The sequence below is a fragment of the Dipodomys ordii genome, unplaced genomic scaffold (assembly GCF_000151885.1).
Source record: "Dipodomys ordii isolate 6190 unplaced genomic scaffold, Dord_2.0 Scaffold55, whole genome shotgun sequence".
Taxonomy (NCBI): Eukaryota; Metazoa; Chordata; class Mammalia; order Rodentia; family Heteromyidae; genus Dipodomys; species Dipodomys ordii.
This window is the reverse complement of record NW_012267271.1, coordinates 1,945,760-1,969,496: the sequence shown is the minus strand read 5'-3', so window position 1 is coordinate 1,969,496 and position 23,737 is coordinate 1,945,760. Positions and strand designations below refer to the sequence as shown.

At 39.9% G+C, this 23,737-nt stretch overlaps 1 protein-coding gene across 1 annotated transcript in view; it reads left to right on the top strand.

Moving 5' to 3' along the window:
• Scai (suppressor of cancer cell invasion) overlaps positions 1-23,737 on the top strand; it is a 118,926-nt gene extending 95,189 nt beyond the window's left edge. The window contains exons 10-18 of the mRNA XM_013021330.1: positions 6,225-6,326; positions 6,550-6,651; positions 7,510-7,588; positions 9,843-9,942; positions 13,877-13,958; positions 17,578-17,650; positions 21,129-21,302; positions 21,487-21,587; positions 22,860-23,737. Of these exons, the coding sequence (XP_012876784.1) occupies positions 6,225-6,326; positions 6,550-6,651; positions 7,510-7,588; positions 9,843-9,942; positions 13,877-13,958; positions 17,578-17,650; positions 21,129-21,302; positions 21,487-21,587; positions 22,860-23,006 (960 nt within the window). The 3' untranslated portion in view covers positions 23,007-23,737. The remainder of the gene's footprint in view (positions 1-6,224; positions 6,327-6,549; positions 6,652-7,509; positions 7,589-9,842; positions 9,943-13,876; positions 13,959-17,577; positions 17,651-21,128; positions 21,303-21,486; positions 21,588-22,859) is intronic.

The window sequence follows — 23,737 nt, the reverse complement described above, 5'->3', positions numbered from 1 at the left end:
TGTCCTAGGGCTTGAACTCTGGGTCTAGGTGTTATCCCTGAGCTTTTATGCTCAAGGCTAGTACTCTATCACTTAAGCCACAGCTCCACTTTCAGCTTTTTTGGTAGTTTAGTGGAGGTAGGAATCTCATTCACAGACTTTGCTGCCCAGGCTGGCTTTGAACTACCATCCTCAGATTTCAGTCTCCTGAGTAGCTAGCATTACAGGTGTGAGCCACAGGCGTTTGGCTTAATTATTTTATTTCTGAGTATTCCTTCTCATTTTTTACAGCTGTACCTCTGATGAATTTTCCTTTGTTTCTATTTTTTTAGAAGTGTTATTATTTAGTTGTAATTTCTGAATTATATATGTTAAATTGTATACTCGCTTTCCTTTGGCAATGTATAGATTTAATTGTTAATCTGTTTTCTTTTATTTTCTGTTGAGAAATCATCTTTTAGATTTATTATTTGTCACATTTTCTGGTTGAGGAAAACATTTCTTTCCTCTGTATGCTATGGGCAGTGACTCAGATACAGCTTTACTCTGGTGTTGCCTGGTGCCATTTACTCTTATTTACTTGTTTTATTTATTTGCTTTCAGGTTCATGGTTTCTTGGATCTGTAGGTGGATATCTATTGTGTATTTTGAAATATAGCCATTATGTCTTTAATATTATTTCTTCTTTTCTTTCTGTCCCTCCTTCCATTTCTCTTTTCCACCTTGCCTCTCTCCTATCATTGCAGGGCTCCAGTCATATAGCTCGTGTCAATTCTGTCTTTTACACTCTTTTTCTTTTTTCTTTTTTTTTGGGGGGGGTGTCCGGTCATGGGGCCTGAACTCTGGACCTGGGCACTGTCCCTCAGTTCTTCAGCTCAAGGCTAGTGCTCTACCACTTGAGCCACAGCGCCACGTCCGGCTTTTTTCTTTTTGCTTATGTGTGCTGAAGAATTGAACCTAGGGCCTCAGGCATGCAAGGCAAGCGCTCTACCACTGAGCCACCTTCCCAGCCTTTACATTCTTTTTCTATATTTATTTTTTCCGGTGGTGGGGCCTGAACTCAGGACCTGGGCACTATAGCAACTTTGAGCCACAGCTCCATTTCTGGTTTTTGAGTGGTTAATTGGAGATAGGTCTCACAAGGATTTTTCTGTCTGGGCTGGCTTCGAACCACAATCCTCAGATCTCAGCTACCTGAGGTGTGAGCACCTGCACTGGGTCTTTTTCCATATTTTCTTAATTTCTTTCTTTCTTTCTTTTTAATCTAGGATGTTTTCTCCTTTTCACTAAATTTGTATTCCTACCTGTCCAGCCTCCCACTAAACTATTTCATAAGTTTCAAGTTTCACATTCTATGTTTTAGGGTTTTTGTTGTTGTTGTTTGGTGTATGTTCATTGCACTACTGATGTGAATTTCATGCCTAATGATCTACCACTTGAACTAAATCTCACACTTTATTTTTAAGATGGAGCCTTATTTTCTCTTGTCCTGGGCCTTCTCTTGGTTCCTGGTCCTTCTAAGACTGCTTCCCTCTTAATTGGAATTAACAAGCATGTACCACCACCTTGAACTTGTTTGAGATTGTCCTGAGGCCTTTTGCTTGGGCTAACCTTGAATATCAGTCTTCCTATGGCTGCTGCCTATGTAGCTGGCACAATCTACATTTTTTGGTTCCATATTTTTTCCATTTGAGTCTATCATTTTAAATCTGTTTGTTACAGATAGTGATTTAGGCTAGAACCAAATAGAGTTAACAATCTAAATGTACTGATATATAGTAGCAGTAATAGATTTATTTATATGTGTATATATTTATATATCAGCAGTAGATATATATATATCAGTCATATATGTGTATATGTGTAGATATATATGTTTATACATGGTATGTGTATATATATGCATATATGTGTGTATATGTGTATGTATATATATGTAGTATCGATACTGTGGTGTGAACTCAGGACCTGGTGCTGTCCTTGAGCTTTTTTGCTCAAGGCTAGCACTTCTTGCTTTTTTAGTGGTGAATTGTTGATAAGAGTCACATGGAGCTGGGTGCTGATGGCTCACGTCTGTAATCCTAGCTACTCAGGAGGCTGAGATCAGAGAATCATGGTTCAAAGCCAGCCTGAGCAAGAAAGCCCATGAGACTCTTATTTCCAGTAAATCACCAGAAACCTGGAAGTAGCACTGTGGCTCAAGTGATAGAGTACTAACCTTCGACTGAAATGCTGAAGGACAGCACCCAGGCCCAGAGTTCAAGCCCCACAACTGCGGGGGTGGGGCGGGGGAGAGTAATGTGGTCTTTCCTGTCCATTTGATTCTATTTTTTTTTAATTTTTATTTTTTATAGATGTTAATTTTTTGGCAAACCTTTCATTTGTGTCTACTGTCTCTTTCTGTTTCATTGATCATATTTATCAGCTACTTAAAAGTTTTTTTCTGTTAACTATCTAGATCACCAGTGGCTCTGTCCTACTGCTTATTTCTCATTTTCTTAATTCACTTATATTGATTTATACCGCCTTGATTCTTTGCTTGCCTGAAGTATATGATTGAATCCCTTGTAATGTACGTAAAAATTATACATTCCAGGTAAGCTTTCTATAGTAAGGTTTATATATTTCTTCTGCTGAGCATAAAAGTGGGGACTGGCCACCCAAATTCATTCAGAATCTGAATTTAGGGCAGTGCTACTTACCATTTTGATAAACCACAGTCCATCTTTGCCACCTCTGTGTTAGGCCCTGGATTTGCCAAGCCTTAGCTGAGAGTTGACATGTTCATCAAGTTTACTTCTTGAAGGGTTTAGAACTCTAGTCTTGGCTTTATAAACTGGAAACTTACCCTGTTCACTTTTCAGAGGTTTCTGGCTTAAACTCTTTAGTCTCTTGTACTGTGCAACTTTAGAATTTTATAAATGTCTGAGAGAAACCCATCTGTGATTAAATCCCTTTATATTGTATTATGTCATTTTGGCTTTGAACCATCAGTGGTCTCTCTGTCCCCCATCATGCTCCCTCCTCAGGCAAAAACCTGGCATCTTACCTGTTAAAGCTAGTAGTTACCCTCAGAGACAGAAAGCGGTCAACTCTCCTCTGATGGTGACCTGTTCTTTCTGCCATTCTCTCCCTGCAAGCTCAGCCCTATAGCTTCCTTTCTAGTCACTTTATATCCACACCTTCTTGTGACGTTATTGATCTGTTGTTAACTTTATCCTATGCAAAGCAGAATTTAATGCCATTCATTAATTTTATTTTATTTCGTAAAGTGTTAGAGTATTTAAATTTGATAGCCTTCATGATTTTGCTTGTTTCATCTAGCTGGCATATGAAACAACCTTTTTCTAACATGTTGTATATGAGTTTTGCCTTTTTCTTCCTTTATGATTTCTGACTGTGTCTTCTTTGCTACAATTTTGTCAGCTAGAATTCTTAGAGACCTAGATATCTTCTTCCAGTGGGATTCTGTGTTTTCTTTCCCAAAAAACTTTCAGGCATTGGGCTGGACATGTGGCCAACTAGTAGAGGCCACCAGCAAGCAAGAGGCGCTGAGTTCAAACCACAGTTCTGCCCAACTAAATAAATTTAGACTTGTGACTTCTTTGAAAAGACTTTTCTCCATGTCTCCCCAGAGCCAATCCTAATTCGCAGTAGTTTGCCTCTGTCTCTCTCTGGAACAGATTTGCTCTCAGGGCCTCCTGTCCTGGGGCTGTGTTTTTGTGTTCCTAGCTGTACTTGGGCTTGTGTACACATATGCAAGGGACTTCTCCCTATTACTTCTTCCCTGCATCTCAGTGCTGCCCTCATCCTACCACAGCTAGGGGCACAACCACCACCCACCGCCTGAACCTCTCCTGTCTACACCCTGGGGAGATCTCCTTTTCTTGCAGATTCATCCCTGTATTTCAAAAGGTAGCACTGACAGAAGGCTACCTTTATATTACTATCTATAGTTTTGGTTTTATGTTTTGCTATAGAGGTTGTTGTTTTGTTTGCTTATATGAAAATATAAGCAATGGCTCATAGTGAAAGACTCAGTTCAACAAATTCATCTGTTCAGTGTGTACTTGTTGAATGTCATTCATGAGTGAGTATGGGTATGTGTAGGATTAACAAAAAAGATAAGGTGCCTTCCCTAAGGGAGCTCACCATTTTGTTGTGAAAGGAGCATTAGCCACATAACTGACACTTGGAGATTATCCAGTAGCTACTTCAACAAATGTTACAAGGGAAAAGTGTGTAATTCTTATATCTACCCATCACTTGGCCTAGTCTCGGAGGTTACTGGATGTTTCCCCGGAGACCAGTGCATTAGTTAGAAACAAAGTGTAAGGAACTAACTTGGAACTAAGTTGCCAGACATCAGAAGAACCAGGGATATGACCTGGAGTTGGGTAGGACACAGTAACAAAACTACTCTAGCCAGTGAGGAAGATCAAAGGGAGACACAAGGAGAGAGAAAGGTGGGCTATGTCAGCAGGGCCCGAGTAATTATTGTGTTTGCTTAGTGCATTAGAAAGCCAGCATAGAATCTGATGTAAGGCAAGGGACATGATGAGACCCACATTTTGAGAAGCTTATTTTGCTTGTAGATGTGGCGAATGAGTTAGAGCCAGAATGCAGGAGGCAGAGCAGTTAGGAAAGTGTCACTATAATCTTGGTGCATGGTGAGAATAACTGTTCACAGAGGTGCTACGGTGCTAATGGCACAGTGAGATTGATTTATACAGAGGGTACAGCTAGTAGCATTTGGGATCCACATGCTGTGGAAAGAAAGCATAGTCATAGATTGAGCAGGAAGATACATAGTATAGCTTGTTGTTTGGATAAGCCTGATGCCAAAGTTTTATAGTTTTTTGGGTTGCGGGGGAGGGGCATGAACTCAGGGACTGGGCACTGTCCCTGAACTCTTTTGCTCAAGGCTAGTGTGGTACCACTTGAGCCATAGTGCCACTTTGGCTTTTCTAATTATGTGGCACTGAGGAATTGAACCCAGGGCCTCATGCATGCAAGGCAAGCACTCTACCACTGAGCCACCTTCCCAGCCTTCCACATCCATTTTTTTGAGTGGCTAGTTAGAGATAAGAGACTCACGGGAACTTTTCTGCCTGAGCCTGCTTTGAAACATGATCCTCAGATCTCAACCTCCTGAGTAGCTAGGATTATAGGCATGAGCTACTGGTGCCCAGCTTAAGATGAACTTTTTTGTTGTTGTTCATGGGGCTTGAACTCTCTGGACCTGGGTGCTGTCTGTCAGTTCTTCAGTTCAAAGCTAGTGCTCTACTTGAGCCACAGCGCCACTTCCAGCCTTTTCTATTTATGTGGTACTGAGGAATCAAACCCAGGGCCTCATGCATGCAAGGCAAGCACTCTACCACTGAGCCACCTTCCCGGGCCCCAAGATGAACTTTTTTAAGGAGATTGTAAGGGTGATCTGTTCCTTACCACTTCCTGAAGCCTCCAGGTTAGTTACAGCCTAAAGCATGCATACTCATTAGAGGCCTCGTTTTGGAAGTGAGAGGCCAGGCTGGCCATTATCTCCATGCCCTGTTTCATTCTCTTGTTTAGACATAGTGAGTGATGGGTGTATGGAATCACATTCCAGGAAACTCAAGTCCTGCTTCAGAACATTCAACATGGGGAGAAATTCCTCTGAATTTGTTCTGCAAAGTTTTGGTTAAGGAGGACCAAAAATTTTTCTTAATCTTTCTGAAGCATGAAGGTTGGGGTAGACTTCTTGCCTAGCAATGTGCAAGGCTTTGAATAGACAAAAGATATTTCTTATCTCTTTATCTGTATATATCCATCATCCATCTGTATTAGAGTTAAATGTGTGAGACACCAACCAAGAATCTTCAAGATTCTGCCTTAAGAATTTCTTGAGCTGAAGCCGGGCATGAGTGGCTCATGCCGATAATTCTAGCTACTCAGGAGGCTGAGACCTGAGGACTGTGGTTCAAAGCCAGCCCAGGCAGGAAAGTCTGTGAGACTCTTACCTCCAGTAAACTACAGAAAATCGGAAGTGGTGCTGTGGCTCAAGTGGTAGAGCGCTAGCCTTTAGCTGAAGAGCTGAGGAACAGCACCCAGGCCCAGAGTTCAAGCCCCATGACTGACCCAAAAAATATAAAAAGACCAAAGTCCCTTTAACATCATTAAGTACACATGAAGCTCAAGAGTGATGATATGATTGAAGACCCTAAGTCTCCAAACCGCACCAACAGCCCTGTTTGTTTTTCTTGCAGGTTAAGTTTAGTGAACTGACCGTTGACATGTTCCGGATGTTACAAGCCCTGGAACGTGAGCCAATGAATTTAGCTTCTCAGATGAATAAACCAGGAATGCAGGTGATCTGCTCCCTACATTTGCAAATGTGCTAATTCCTGCTGCCTCTGCTTTTTCCCTTGGGGCGGTAATGAAAGCGCTCTCTTTATGAGACATAGAAAAACTGATATAGTGATAGTGAGCAAGATGATGGATATTTGACAGAAGAGGATAGGGAAAGTAGGCATTGTAATTCATCTGTCAAATAAAGCCTGCACATATGTTGTTCTTTGTGTGGAAATATAGGAGTCAGCTGACAAGCCTGCCAGGCGAGAAAATCCCCACAAGTATCTGCTCTACAAACCTACCTTCAGCCAGCTGTATACATTCTTAGCAGCGTCTTTTAAGGTACGTGTGGTCCAGTACTATCTTCTGCTAGGGGGAAAGGATGTCCTTAGTGGAATCTGAGAGTCACTCTTCAGAGGTGGTGTCAAGAAGTCAGGTAAAATATCACATGGACAACTGCCTCTCAACAGCAGTCTGAATCACAGCTCTCTGGGGCATGAAACTTGCCCATTGTGTCATAATTTGTTTTACCATGTTTTGATCACTAGACCACTTTAGGTTTAACAGTCAATGCAGACCTGAGAAACTAGCAGGTTGTATAGCATGTCTCATATCCAGGAAGCCCTAGAAAACAGTCTCTGTAAAAGGAAGAGATGTGCACACCTATAATTCCAGAACTCAGAAAGCAGAGGTAGAAGGATTGTGAAGACGAATGGGGTAGTAGTACATACCTGTAATCTCAGCACTTGGAAACCTGAGGCAGAAAGATTGAGAGTTTGAAGCCAGTGTGGGCTATCTTGTCTTTAAAAAAAAAAAAATGAAAACAAGGAAAGAAAGAATGATGAGAAACAGGAATCCTAAAGTTTACTTTGCTTTTTAGACAAACTGTTGATTTTTTATCCTCTGTTCCAGTTTGCAGAGAACAGTCTCTTAAGTGGTGGGGTGAGGTGGGGCATTTGAAGCAGAGACTGTTTTCCCAGCTGTGGCAACAGTTTCCCATTATAGATTAATAGTGTACCTTTGCTGAGTGGTTTTAAGTCAGAACCAGGAGCAACTCTTTTCTAGAAAATGACAACAGTATGTTAAGTTACATCCCTGTTTTCCTCACAACTTTAAAATGTCCTGACCTGTAAATAAAACTGTGTTGTTTTTCCTGTTTATTGTTTTGTGTATGTGGTTTTTTTTTTTTTTTAATTTCAGGAGCTGCCTGCCAATAGTGTGCTTCTGATTTACCTGTCAGCCACTGGCGTTTTCCCCACAGGTCGTTCTGATAGTGAAGGTACAATAAAGGAATGCTCCCATCGTGAGCAGGGCTTGAATTGTCTTTATTTTCTACAAGACGATGGCCCAGAGCCCACAGACCATATCAAGCTTTCTAAACAGGCTTCCAAATTGAAAAGCTGCTTTGCTTGTTGAGTTGGCAATCTTGCAGATACTCCAGTCTAATTTATTTGCTGAACTATTAGACCTGAAGCCCATAAAGATCAGAAAATTTATATATGAAATATGTGCTTCACTATCAAATTTGCTCAAAGCATCTTAATCAGATAAATAAATATGTATGGAGTTTTGTGTTTTAAAGTTGAAAAGAGTGAGGGAGTAAGCAAGCCCAGCTATGTACTAAACAACATTGAATTTTTTGTGAGCCTCTAGTGAACTCGGGGTTCTGGTCAGCGGCTATATCATGGCTGAAAGTCTTTGTAGAAATCAGTGTACTTTTGTAACTGTGAAAGTTCAAGTCCTTGTTATGATCTCGCTTTCAGTGCTTTTGTTTTTTTCTTTATTTTATTTTGTTTTTATGGATTCAATCTGTGGAATATTGGGATGCTGTTTCAGAATAAAAACCTTAAACTATCCAGAATATAGATGTCCAGAAATGGGTCAGAATAGATGAGTAGGATGTGAATAAGGCAATCAAATCTTTGGGGAAAAAGAATTTCCTAACATTTTCCTCCTCATTTGTTTGTTGAAATTTGCATTCCTTTATAAAATGCATGTCCCTGCCATCTTCCTTGCATGAATATAGATTCTCTTAAAATGTGAAAATGAAAACAAAACAGAATAAATCACCATAGCCTTTGCTGCAGTGAGGCTTTAATGGATTGTATATCAACTTGCATTACAAGTGAGGCACATTCTTAACTACTTTAGAATTATATTAAAAAGTTAGTGATTTTATTTATAAAAGATTATTTCTGTGTTTCCATTATGTAGCCAGTTTCTGGGTCCCTTCTTTAGCATACTGACCACTTTTTCAAATTATAATGAGTAAGCAGGACACTGGTGACTCACACCTGTAATCCTAGCTATTCAGGAAGCTGAGAACTAAGGATTGTGGTTTGAAGCCAGCCCAGACAGCAAAGTCCATGAGACTCCTCTTTCCAACTAACCAGCAAAAGGCTATAAATGGATCTGTGGCTCTAGCCTTGAGAATCTTGGGGAGAGCATCCAGGCCCTGAGTTTAAGCCCAGGACTAAAACGACAAATAAAAAAAATACATAATGGCTAATAACTGAATGATCCTTTTGGAGAGATTTCCTGAATGGCTAAACATTGCTGTTTGCCTTGGACACAAGTGGGCTGATTTATAAGGCCTGTGGGAAAAGGCCAAAATCAGAACGAAACTAACAAGGTAGACAAAATAGTGATAAGATTCACAAACTCAATTATTGCAATGCATTTCTTAAAAAGGAAGGTTTTTTGGCTGAGAATTTTCACATGCCATTAATATTTTTCTCTAAATTTTGCAGTTAGCTCATTTTAAATTATATTTATTAGAGCCAGAAGGTCTAATAAATATATGAGAATTTCTTGATCCCAGGAGATCAAAATCAGCCTGGGAAAGTATAGACCTATAGATATAGATATATATGTATGTGTACACATGTACATATTTGCACACATTTTGAAGATTAGGATTTCAGTGTGCAACTCCTTTTAAAGTAATTTTGTTTAAAAGAGACATTTAAGGCTGGGCACCAGTGGCTCACACCTGTAATCCTAGCTACTCAGGCGGCTGAGGTCTGAGGATCATGGTTCAAAGCCAGCCCGGTCAGGAAAGTCTGTGAGACTCCTATCTCCAATAAAGCACTAGAAAACCGGAAGTGGTGCTGTGGCTCAAGAGGTAGAGCGTTCCCCTTGAGCTGAAGAGCACAAGGACAGCACCCAAGCCCAGAGTTCAAGTCCCGTGACTGAAAAAAAACCAGAAATTTAAATTTTGCTTGCATTGTAGAAATCATTTTGAACATCTCTTTTACTACCCAAATTAATGGGACACAGTAGATTCTTGTTTTGTTTGTCATTATATTCTGTTTGAAGAAATGAATAATTAAATGATTTTAATGTTGAATAAACAACATGCTGAAATCATTTAAATATTGCATAAAACTAAAATATCAGATTTTAAGATAAGTAGACTGCTTTGTAATTATCTTCTAGTTGTATAATGAGAAATTCCTGCGATACTTTTGCATCAATATCAGATCCATGTTACCCTCCAGCTGAATTCTAGGATTCTCCCTTTGTTTTGATAGGCCCTTATGACTTTGGAGGTGTTCTTACCAATAGCAACCGGGACATTATAAATGGAGATGCTATCCACAAACGAAATCAGTCTCACAAGGAAATGCACTGGTATGTATCTATGTCTCTGTTGTACGAATCCTACCTCTCCTTTCAAAACAGTAAGTGAAGCAGAGACTTTGATTGCTACTAGGACTGTTCCCTTTGACTACCATTAATAACACTTACTAAGATAGATGCTTTCAGCATTGTATCAACAAGGTTTCAGCATTGTATCAACATAGAAAACTAGAACTACATTGAAAAATATTTTTTGAGTATCTGTTATATATCAGGCACTGCACTTTCATTAGGAATTTAACAGTGAACAATTTTTTTTTCTAATTGGAAGGACAACAAATATGTCAATATAAACTTTTTTTTCATCAATATAAACTTAAGGATTTAGTAGTAATAGTAGTAGTGGTAGTAGTAGTAGTGGTGGTAGTAGTAGTAGTAGTGATCAAACCTACAGCCTTATACATGCTAGGCAAGTCCTCTGTCACTGAACAACATCCCCAGCCAATACAGAGTTTTAAGGACAGTTTTGTTGGTTTGATAGCGTACAAATTTACTTAGTTATATGATTTCAGCTATGAAAGCTTGCTGTGTTTATAAGGAAAGTACCTTCACATTGCCAGAAGCATAGATGGTGAAGATCCTGAGGACAGCCCTGGCAAAATTTAGCAAGTCCCCTTCTCATCTAAGCTGTGTGTGATGATGTTCATCTGTAATGTCAGCTATATAAAAGGCTCTAGGTAGAAGGTTTTGGCACAAACAGACCATACCTGAAAAAAATAACTGTAGCAAAAATGGACTTAGAGGTATGACTCAAATGGTAGAAAACCTTCCTACGAAGCACAAGGCCCTGTGTTCAAACCTAATACCAAAAAAAATGACTTACTCTATTTACAATAACATTTTACATAAAAGTATCAACTCTTCATGTTAAAGAATGGGGAAGAGAGACCATGTCTGGTGTCAAAATGTACTTTGACAAACATGTTCATGTTCTTGTTGACTTTAGTCCTAAATTATTTTAGAAAAACTTAACATATATGAAAATGTACTCAACAGTATTAACTATCAGGGAAATGCAAATTAAAACCACAATAAGATACTGTTTGTTATCATCTGTTATCTCAAGATAAGCAAGTGTTGGTGAGGATGTGGAGAACAAGGAATCCTTAGAGTGTGAGCCGGTATAATCTTGGTAGAAAACACCTCTGAGCATTAAGTATAGGTTGCTTGTGGTGGCCCAAACCTGTAATCCTTTTTTTTTTGGGGGGGGGAGAGAGTAGCTAGTCTTGGGGCTTGAACTCAGGGCCTTGGCACTGTCCTTGACCTTCTTTTGCTCAAAGCTAGCACTCTACCACGTGAGCCACAGCACTACCCCTCACCTTTTCTGTTTATGTGGTACTGAGGAATTGAACCCAGGGCTTCATGCATACTAGGCAAGCACTCTTACCACTAAGCCACAGTCCCAGCCCAAAACCTATAGTGCTTGAACTTTGGAGGCTAAGGCAAGGAATTCAAGAGTTTGAATTTTAGCCAGGGGCTAAATAGTTAGACCCTGTCTCAAGGAAAAAAAAAAAAGAATTAAAAACAAATATCATATGACTCAGTAACCCCATTTCTGAATATATATTCAAAGGAAATGACTTTATATTACTCTTTGAAGTGTGCCTAAGAGGTATTTGCAGTCCTGATTTCATTACAGCATTCTTGAAAGTCAACACACAGAAACAACCTAATTGTTTGACATAGCATGCACATACACACATATGCATGCATGCATACTGAAATATTATTCAGCCTTGACAGAAGTTAATTGTAATGTTTGTGAAATCATGTATGAACCTGAAGGACATTAAGCAAAGTTAAACACAGAATAAATACTACATGATTTCACTTATATGTAATTTTTTTTCTCATCAGGGTCTGGGTGCTGTCCCTGAGTTCTTTTACTCAAGGCTAGTGCTCTACCACTTTGAGCCACAGCTCCACTTCTGATTTTAGGTGGTTAATTGGAAATAAGAGTCTCATGGAGGCTAGGAATGTAGCTCAGTTGTAGAGTGCTTGCCCCACATGCATAAAGCCCTGGGTAGTTCGAATCCTCAGTACCACATACACAGAAAGGCCAGAAGTGGTGTTGTGGCTCAAGTGGTAGATTGCTAGCCTTGAGCATAGAGGCTCAGGGACAGTGCCCAGGCCCTGAGTACAAGCCCCAAGACTGGCAAAAAAAAAAAAAAAAGACTCATGGACTTTTCATGCGCAGGCTGGCTTTGAGCCACGATCCTCAAATCTCATCCTCCTAACTAGCTAGGATTGTCAAATTCACAGGCACTGGGAGAGGAAAAGTGGTGGCCAGCAGGTAGGGATTAGGGAAAATGCGAAATGTTGATCAAAAAAATACAAACTTTCAGTTAGAAGATGAAAATGCAGCATGATGGTTAATATTAACATTAGCTGGAAGAATTTAATATCTTTCAAGTAGATAAATATTTTGAGATTCCATTACAATGCAGATATGATTATGATGTGATTGTACTGGGGTTTTCTTTTTGTTTTTGTTTTTTGGCCGGTCGTGGGGCCTGAACTCTGGGCCTGGTTGGTGTCCCTCAGCTCTTCATCTCAAGGCCAGCTCTCTACCACTTGATCCACAGCACCACTTCCAGCTTTTTTCTGCTTATGTGGTGCTGAGGAATCAAAACCAGGGCCTCATGCGTGCCAGGCAAGCATTCTGCCACCGAGCCACCTTCTTAGCCCCTGTACTGTTTTATCTTACTTTAAAAACAGATACTATAGGGGCTGGGAAGGTGGCTCAGTGGTAGAGCGCTTGCCTTGCATGCTCAAGGGGTTCAATTCCTCAGCACCACATAAGCAAAAAGAAAAAGCCGGAAGTGGTGCTGTGGCTCAAGTGGTATAGTGCTAGCCTTGAGCTGAAGAGCTGAGGGACAGCGCCCAGGCCCAGAGTTCAGGCCCCACAACCGGACCCAAAAAAAAAAAAAAAACAGATACTATAAGCATTAGTGGCTCATACTTGTAATCATCGCTACTTAGGAGGCTGAGATCAGAGGATCACAGTTTGAAGCCAGCCTGGGCAGTAAAGTCTGTGAGACTTTTATCTCCAGTCAACCAGCAAAAAGCCATAAGTGGAGCTGTGGCTCAAGTGGTAGAGCAATATTCTTGAACACAAAAGGTCAGAAACAGCACCCAGGCCCTGAGTTCAAGCTCAAGGACTAGCACATACATGTACAAACAAACACAAATAAATGACATACTTCTAACCATGTACTTCCCAGCAATCAGGAGACTGTGGCAAGACATTCATGAGTTTAGGTCAGCTTGGACTATATAGAGAGTTCCAAACCAGCCTAGAACTGTGTCTCAAGAAAAATTAAAAAGTAAAAAAGAAGCAGCAGCATTTGCTTACATACTGACTTCTGAAGTCTCCATGCTGTTTGTTTATTCATTTTTAAATATGAAGACTTCACTTTAGCTTAGATTTTTTTTTTCCAGTACTGGCATTTGAACTCAGGGCCTTAGTTTGCTAGTCTGGTACTTTACCATTGGTGTCACATCCCTAGCCCTTTTACTTTTCTTATTATTTGGAATGGGGTTTTACATTTTTCCCAGACCAATGTAATTTAAACTTCCTGTATAGGTAGGTTGACAGGCCCACACCAACACACCCAGATTACTGGTTGAGATGTACTCTCAAAAATTCGTTCCCAAGGTAACTTTGAACCATGATCCTTCAATCTCAACCGTCCAAGTAGCTAGTCACCACACCCAGATAGCTTAACTATTCCCAATAATTGTCTCTCAACATTTTTTCAGGTCAGCCTACTTAGATAGTCCCAGTAAATATGGACATGGTTTGTTCTCTCCATAACTATGAATTGGTTTTCTCCCAGCATTGTCATTAAGAGGAGGACTGGGCAGGATTTTTAAGCTCTGGCTGCCATAGTTGTGCCTTCACTCACAATTGGTGTTTCTGCAGCCTTCATCCTGGAGACCTGTACCCTTTCACAAGGAAGCCCCTGTTCGTCATTGTGGACTCTTCCAACAGTGTCGCCTACAAGGTGAGAAAGAGCAGTGCACACAGGCACCACCCAAGGGTGCCCCTTGGAGCATGTGCCTTTTTATTGTGCTTTTTATTTTTTAACTTAATTTACACAGTTCGGATTTAGTGTTTCTTTTCTTTTGAGGTTGTGCATGCTAGTCAGGATCTGGTGCTATGAATAGAAACAAGAAGAAAACGCATGAATGGACACTCAGTGGAAAATAATAAATCCTCCTGCAGGAAAAAAATAATCAAGATTTCCAAGATCTCTGGTGGAAGGTTTATTTTTGTTTTATAACCCAGAATAATATTCTTTTATAGAGTTAGAGACATATGAATGAATTTTATTTTCTAGTTTTCAAATGTTTTTCCTTTCTACACACTGAGCTGCTCTAATTTGAATGAAACTTCTGTCTCACCTTACACAATGGTAATCTTTGAATATTAACATATTGTTTTACATATGATTGATTTTTTAAATTATGACAACCAAGTAATATTGAATGTTGTAAGAATCTAACATGTCTTTTTAAAAATATTTTGCTATTGAAACAATGCTTTTCAATGATTTTCTTAAGAGAATGACAGGAGTTAAACACTTTAAAATTGGTTGTTAGAGTTCAAACTATAAGAATTGATAGAAAATTGAAAACACAACCTTTAGAGTGCTTTGTGTTGTGTTAGAATGTGTTATTGAGGAAGCCTCTGTCCTAACACAGGCTGGTGCTCAGACCTGGATGAAAAGCTTTTTCTGTTATCGGGATTCATGGGCACCAGCAACATGAAGAGCAAACAGTAGCTGATTTCAGGACCAGAAATACCTAATCACCAAGAAGGATGGCCAAGCCAGGTGCTGGTGGCTCAAGCCTGTTAAGCTACTCAGGAGGCTAAGATCTGAGGATCGAGGTTCAAAGCCAGTCTGGGCAAGAAAAGCCATGAAACTCTTATCTCCAATTAACCACGAAAAAATTGAAAATGGAGCTGTGCCTCAAAGTGGTAGACCACTAGCCTTGTACAAAAGAGTTCAAGGATGGTGCCCTGGCCCTAAGTTCAAGCCTCTCGACTGACAAAAAAGAAAAAGGGATGGCCCTCAGTATATGGTTTGCCTTTGGTTTCATGATTCTTTTTTAACAGCAAACCAATAACATCTAGCCCGCTCTCAATTTTAAAGCTTATTACTTCTTGCTACCCACTTTTTAAAGTATAATAATAGAATTTTTGAGATTTAGGAAAAATAAGTGTCTACTTTCTTGTGTCTATGGTTTAAAAGGTAGGAGAAGAGAGTGAGAGCTTACTGAAGGAAAGGGCTTATTGGTTACTATTGCCTTTAAACTTTTAAAGCCAAAGTTGGGCGCCGGTGGCTAATGCCTATAATCCTAGCTACTCAAGAGGCTGAGATCTGAGGATCACGGTTCAAAGCCAGCCCAGGCAGGAAAGTCCGTGAAACTCTTATCTCCAATAAACCACCAGAAAACTGCAAGTGGTACTGTAGCTCAAGTGGTAGAGCACTAGCCTTGAGCTGAAGAGCTGAGGGACAGAGCTCCGGCACAGAGTTCAAGCCCCACAACGGACAAAAAGGAAAAAAAAAAAAAAAACTTTTAAAGCCAAGAGTCTGAGCAAATGTGTGTCTTCACAGAAGTCACAGGAAACATTCTTCTTTGTCTTTGTCAATGAAAAAGAAGTTGGTTATTATAATCTGATGATAGAATGTATTGATATGCCAGATCAAGTTCATTCCTTAACATGCCCTTTTATATATATTTAGAAAATTTTAATATTGCATTGATTCCTCTCAATGACACATCATTAATCGATGTCACCTTTCACAACCTCAAATATATTTTATTTATTTATCTTTTTTTGGGGGGGGTCCAGTCGTGAGGCCTGAACTCTGGGCCTGAGCGCTATCCCTCAGTTCTTCAGCTCAAGGCTAGCGCTCTACCACTTGAGCCACAGCGCCATTTCCGGCTTTTTTCTTTTTGCTTATGTGGTGCTGAGGAATTGAACCCAGGACCTCAGGCATGCAAGGCAAGCACTCTACCACTGAGCCAACTTCCCAGCCTCTCAAATATATTTTATATAAACATTGTGATTTCAATACTCTGATGAACAAGAAAACTATTGAGATTATTTGAAAACAACTTGTTAAAAACTATTGACAAGCCGGATGCCATTGGCTCATGCCTGTGATCCTAGCTACTCAGGAGGCTGAGATCTGAGGATCACGGTTCAAAGCCAGCCCGGGCAGGAAAGTCTGGGAGACTCTTATCTCCAATAAAGCACTAGAAATCCAGAAGTGGCACTGTGACTGAAGCAGTAGAGCGCTTGCCTTGAGCTGAAGAGCGCAGGAACAGCGTCCAAGCCCAGAGTTCAAGCCCACAACTGACCAAAAACAACAACAACAAAAAACTATTGACATTTCTTTTTGAGGGGCCATACAGTATCATTCCTTTGAAGAATGAAACCTTCCAAAACATACTGTTCTTGAGAAATAAAATGTGCAGAGTGCATTGCAGTTGGCAAGTCAGAACATGACTGGCTGGCCAGGTGCTAGGGGCTAGTACCTATAATCCTGGCTACTCTGGAGGCTGAGACCTGAGGATCATGGTTTGAAGCCAGCCCAGGCAAGAAAGTTTGTGAGACTCTTATCTCCAGTTGACCACCAAAAAAGCCAGAAATAGAGTTGTGTCTCAAGTGGTAGAGTGCTAGCCCAGGCCCTGAATTCAGGCCCCAGTACAGGCACCAAAAAACTTAAAATTTCTATGTTCAAATTCCAGTTCTCTCTGCTCCCCCCAAAAATAGTATCTGTTTTGAGGTGGGTTTAAATATTGATAAATTAGTAAAATGGAATTTTAGAACAAGTTTATTTCTAAGAACATAGTAAGTCATGTCACGTATTTATTTTCATAGTAGTTTAGGCTCCCCTTCCCCCCCCCCTTTTTTTGTAGCACTTAGATTGAATTTGGGGCCTTGTGCTTTCTAGGCAGCCACTCTATACTCCAGAAGTTAAGCCATATTCTCAGCCCTTTAAAAAAATTAGAAGTTTGTTGTTACTTTGCCAAACAGTTTATCATCTTACTTACGATTTTACTCATGAAGATGCCTTTACGAGAAAGACAGTTATGCAAAGTGCTTTTAGTCTGAGTGTCAGTTTAGTTCTTACTATAATTAACACATTGACATTCTGGTGTTACACATTATCTTATGTGAGCAGTGAGAGGTTACTGTACTCTCAATCAGAGATGGAGCCAGTCCTCACATACCACTACATCAGTTTAGAGGCTAAAATCAGAGTTCAATCTCAGGCTAAAAGCCTAGATCCTACTTCTTGGAAAATTTACCCTGTGATGTCCTGTGCCAGAAGAGGTGGCCTTCTTGGTAGACAATTGTGTATTTGCTATTATTTTTTAAATCCATAGTTGAATTTAGTAAAGATAGCTAGTAGGTAAGAAGTTCTTCTTATTAGCCAATCTTTATGCATAGTCATGTTATGCATGGTGTATGTCAGCCAGGCTGCTGTTTCCACATCTGCTTAGAATCAGAAGAACAGTCTGTACCAGTCATCTACTTTGACAAATTACTAAGTACTCCCATTGGTCAGATGTTTAATAATATGTTTAAATTCTTATATATTACAGAATTTCACAAACTTGTTCGGACAGCCGCTAGTCTGCTTGCTTTCTCCCACGGCATATCCTAAAGCTTTACAAGGTACGTTCTCTCAGTGCCTGACATATAGTAGCTGTGTGTGAGCCGGATCTACATTTTAAGGAATACTGATCTTTGCTTTCCCTCCCATACTGATTAAATGTGGATTTATGCTGTTTAATGTGGCAGGTGTCAAACTGAACTATACCCAGAAGCCTTGCCAGCAACCAGACTTTCTTAATGTGCCTTGAGATAGTTCCTGTCTGAGGAAGGATGGTTTTGGTTCCTTGCCGTTGGGGAACTCATGAAACCATAATTTAAAATTTTGTTTTGCAGGCGTTTGTCTCGATTTGCTTGTTGTATTTTCTACATCTTTGGTTATATATTTAGGCATCTTTGAAGACCATAAGATTTCTGATCTAGGAAACTTCCCAGCTTATGCTTAAGAGTTAGGATCATCTAATTGGTACAACTTTAAAAAAAAGGATCTTGTCCCCCACCCACCCACTACATTTTTACCTGGTACTATTTAAATTAAAGAACCTCTTCCAAATCTGCCAGAAGGACAAGTCTGTTTGGGCCATTTTTCTAGTGGCTACAAATCAAAAGACCTTTTGCCCTTAGTAACTTGTCCTTGATAGGTAACATAAAGTGTAATTCTAACTCCCAGTCATTTCTTAGGTAACATACTCAGCAAGCTTACCACTGTCTTAGCAGTACTTGTCACTGTTTCGCTATCTCCCTGACTGTGAATAGTGCCGATGTCTCTCTGTGGGAGATGGCATTGTACTGCCACCTCCCAGCCCTGAAGTCCTGTCTGCTGACATAGTTTGACACAGGAAGTGAAGGTCAGCATTTGAATGCCTGAGAGAAGCTGGAGACTTTCACCGTTGTTTTAAGGTAAGTTCTGCTGCTTAACAGGGAAAAAAAAAAAAAACCACATAGAAATACTAAGTTCACATAGCCACAAGCCAAATTCCTAAGGGATAGAACTTACCTTCAAACAACGGTAAAATTCTCCTGCTTTGAGGATTTTGTCATCCTGTTTGTCATTTCTGGATGGGCTCTATTCAGCCCAGCTAGTTGAGAGTGCTATGCATCTGTCGTGTCCTGACTTAGCTTTATGGAAAACTACATTATCAAATGGGTTAATGACAACATTATTTGGCCTGAAAGACTTTGTTGTGTAAAAGGAAAAGCACAGAGTTTGGAAAACAACTGACAGACTGAATCTCAACTCACCTCTTACTTGCTGTGTGACCTATAGCAATTATTCAGCCATCTGTGCCTCAGTTACCTCATCTGTCAAAAGGAAATAATACTAATGCCTACCTCATAGAATAGTGCTAGGTATCATGGTTATTAATACACTTAGTTGTCATGCGTGCCCTTGACCTTTTTGCCATAGTATCCTGTCTTTGTGCTCTAAAGTTAGACCTCAAATATCTGAATTAATGTTCTTCACCTACTTAACACATGTATAGTTCTGTTAAGAGAGACATTGAATATTTATTCAGTGGCATTATTGCTAATGACCTCTGCAAAAAGATTTGGCCCTCTATCTGGGAACAAACCTAGCAGTTTCCTTCACTTTAGGAAAAGCCTACAGTTCTGTCATTAGTCAAGCCTAGCTTTAGAAATTCAATTCAGTTATCCAGCGTTTACTTATCATGCTTTGAGCTAGGTAACACAGACAGCACTGGGACCTGATAATACCATTAGGTTGCTCACAGAGCCAGTGTCTAGTAGAAGAGATGACCCAAGTGCTGTGAGAGGTGCAGGAACATTGCCAAGGAGCTGATAACCAGTGCATGGGGTGAGGCAAGGGGACAAGAAGTCTCAGATGGACTTCAGCCATGGAGAATAAGATGATGATAAGGGTTGGAAATGAGTGTTCCTTCAGAGAAACTACATGTACGAGGCTTGAGAAAAGAGAGCTAAGAAGTGCACTTAGAGAAATTAAAGTAGCTTTCCTAGCTACTTTATAGAGTTGAGAACTGTGGGACTGAATGACGAAAAAACCTTTTAAGATTTGTTAAGTGATTTAAGTAGAGGACAATGGGGTCTCAGCAAAAAATTTCAGAGGAGTAATATGAAAGATCATTTGGTTAACCTAGCAGAAAATGAATTGAAAAGGGCCACTGCTGGAATAGGGAAGACAGTGTGGCCAGAGCTGATACTCAGAGACTACTATAAAGCCCATATGAATCAGCAAGATGTGGCAATGGGCCGCATATGGGAGCAAGAGCAAGAAGATAGGAATAGACTTTCAGGTCTCTGGCTCAGATTTTGGTGGAACCAACAGGAGAAGCGTGTTTGCAAAGAATGAAATGGGAGGTAATTTGCTTTCAATTGTGGGCATTAAGCTCAAGGTGCCTTTCACAGGTGAATTTAGGAGTCTGGAGCAATACTGTCCAATAAAAGTATAGAGTGAGTCTCATATATAATTTTTTAAATCTTCTACTACCCACTTGTGTGTGTGCATGCGTGTGTATGCGTGTGCATGTGTGTGGCGCCAGTTCTGAGGCTTGAATTCAGGTCCTGCGCACTGTCTCTGAGCTTTTGTGCTCAAGGCCAGTGCTCTACCACTTGAACCACAGCCCACTTCCAGCTTTTTGGTGGTTCATTGGAGATAATGACCTCAGACTTTCCTGTCCCAACTGGCTTTGAACTACAATCCTCAGATCTCAGCCTCCTGAATAGCTACGATTACAGACATGAACCACCAGCACCAGGCTTACCCACATGTTTTTAAACATATTTAGAAACAGATTAATGAGTGTTAGCAATGTGCCTTTTTTTTAAGCTGTGATGTTTTTTGGTTTGGGTGTTGTTGTTGTTATCTTTCCTTTTTTTGGTACTAGAGATTGAAACCAGGACATTGCACTTGCTGGGCCATACATTTTGCCACTGAGCTACATCCCTGCCCTGCCTGGTGTGCCTTTTTTTTTTTTTTTTCAACTGAGGCTTTGAAATCTACTGTGCATTCTGATGTGTCTCAGTGTGGACATTTTGAGTATCCAGTAATTTCCACAGAATTAACAGGCATGTAGGTGGTAATGAAAATCAGAGGAGCCAGTGAGGTAAAAAAAATGCTGATATTTAGGGCTCAGCAGAAAAGATGTTTAGGGGAAGTGGCGCTGTAGCTCAAGTGGTAGAGCGCTCGCCTTGAGCTGAAGAGCTGAGGGACAGCGCCCAGGCCCAGAGTTCAAGCCCCACGACCGACAAAAAAAAAAAAAAAAAGAAAAGATGTTTAGGGCTCAGCAGAAACAGAACAGCTAACCAAAGAGAACAAAAAAGAATTTCAAAGAAGCTTCCATTTCTCTTATATATACAAGACTCTGATTTTATGTTGGTTGGAAAGAAGTCAATATGCCTGGGGTTTATTTTTGTAGTTGTATAAAGAATCTGCATTGTTGAATTGCAGTTTAATAAGAGAACTTCAATTTTGTACTTCATCACTATATTAAAATAATCCTCATCTGTGTCTCTTACTTTTTGCAAAAGTATTGTCTATATATGTAATGTATTTGTATTACAGATCAATCTCAACGAGGTAGCCTCTTCACTCTCTTTTTGAACAATCCTCTAATGGCCTTCCTGTTTGTCTCTGGACTGTCAAGCATGCGTAGAGGCCTATGGGAAAAGTGTCAAGAGTACCTTCGAAAAATCAACCGCGATATTGCCCAGCTCCTGACCCATTCACGTTCAATAGGTACCCTACCAATCTAACTGCACACTTAACCAAATGTACTGCTTACCCATCTTAAACTGCTTGGATTTGTAAAGGGATTTGTCCCAGGCAGGAAAATTAAGAGAGCTTTCCTGAATTTTCTTCACCTTTTTTGAAGTACAACTTCCACATAAACCTTTTACTGTTACCTTTCTCCTCTTTACAGATCAAGCATTTCTCCAGTTTTTTGGAGATGAATTTCTTCGCTTGCTTCTCACAAGATTTATCTTTTGTTCAGCCACCATGAGAATGCACAAGATTTTTCGGGTAGGTAAAAAATATTATGAAAGACAAAGTTTTACTCATTTAAGTGTCAAATGTTACTGTTCACTTACATCAAATAAAATTTAAGTTTACAGAAACTGTTCAAACCTGCCTTTTCTTTTCTCTCCCTGGTGCTGAGGATTGATCCCAAAACTTTAAAAAGGGTACTCAGTACTGTAAAACTGACCTACACCCATACCCACACTGTAAATCTGTCTTTTCTTATCTATCCCCATCTATATTACCCTAATATCTCAATTATCTGTACTACCCAAATATCTGAAACTGCATGCTGTCCCCAAATTAGCTGCTTTGCCTCCTTTTTTTTTGATTGGTCATGAGGCTTGAACTCTGGGCTTGGGCGCTGTCGCTGCACTCTTCAGCTCAAGACAGGCGCTCTACCGCTTGAGCCACAATGCCACTTCCAGTTTCCTAATGGTTTATTGGAGATAAGAGTCTCACAGACTTGGGCTGGGAAGGTGGCTCAGTGGTAGAGCGCTTGCCTTGCATGCCTGAGGCCCTGGGTTTGATTCCTCAGCACCACATAAGCAGAAGAAAAAAGCCGGAAGTGGCGCTGTGACTTCAAGTGATAGAGCGCTAGCCTTGAGCTGAAGAGCTGATGGACAGCGTTCAGGCCCCACGACCGGACCCAAAAAATAAAAAAATAAAAATAAAATAAATAAATAAAAGAGTCTCACAGACTTTCCTGCCCAGGCTGGCTTTGAACCATGATCCTCAGATCTCAGCCTCCTGAGTAGCTAGGATTACAGGCATGAGCCACTGGCCCCCGGCTGCCTCCTTTTTTCTCTTAGTAGCTCCCAACTTCCCAAGGCATCCATTCCTAATATTTTTTAACATTCCCTGTATAATTATAATTAAAAGTATAATTAACCACCAAAGCCATTAATTTGAACACTTCTCTTACCATTTTGGCTTCAACAACTTCATTCATTTAACAAGTTGTATTGGAGTTCCAAATGTGCTAGTTTTCTTCTCTCCCAGAAAGCTGTATATGTGGTTTCTAGGTGACACTGACTTGTGTGCGTAGCAGTGATATAGACCTCAGCAACATTTGTAAAACAAATCACTAAATAAATCTTAGGTGAAGTCATATGAAGTTACATTTTTAGAGGTCAGAATGGTCTAATGTTAGTAATTCAGCTATCAACCAATATCAAGAAAAGCAAATTTTAAGGCACTCCTTAATGATGTATCAAAGCTGTATATTCTTCTATTAAACTCTTGCACTTGATTTTCTTCTTCTTTACCAACCAGGAAACACGAAACTACCCAGAGTCATACCCACAACTGCCACGAGATGAAACAGTGGAGAACCCTCATCTTCAGAAGCACATTTTGGAACTAGCAGCCATCTTGGATGTCCGAAGCGTCTTCTTTGAAAATACCATCGATGACTATTAGAACCAAACCACTCCCGTTGAAACAGTTTTCATTCTCCACAGATTTTAAATGGTGCAGTTTTCTAATGTGATGACAGACACATAGTGTGTTACTTAGTTTTTACTTTTTGATTTAGGACCACCATTTTAAAAGCCAACTGAGATAACAAGTTCAAACTTTTAGGGTCATTTTTAAAATGTAGTCTTTGAAGTCTTTTAAAGTGTCAATCTTGGAATTTTAATTTTTTTTTTTGACATCTGGATACTTACTTGCAACATCCAATACTACAACTCCAGTAGTCACTTCTCACCTTGAGAAGAAAGTCGTTTGTTTTTCATAATGAGGAAAATCCTACACTTACCCTTGGACCTTATATGTCTGGATTTGGATAATATGTAATTGTTTATAATGATGAAACTGGCCAGCATGAACTACAGAAAATCAAGAACAGTATCCTTTCCTGGTATTTCTTTTCATTCCATGTTAGTAGGAAAAATGTGTGCTTCTTTGAATCATGGTGGCAGTTCTTGAAATCATTGAATTCCTTTAAATAATGTCAACAATTCAGAATCCTTTAATTGATTTGCCTCAGAAAACTAAATCTTTAATTAGGACTTGACTTGAGGTGATAACAAATACTTGGAACACATGACTCCTGTGTTACATGACATTTGTTTGCATAGTTTTCTTTTGTAGTCTCTGCTGGAAATGAAATAGGCAATGACAAATATTTCAGCCCAAAACACTCTCAC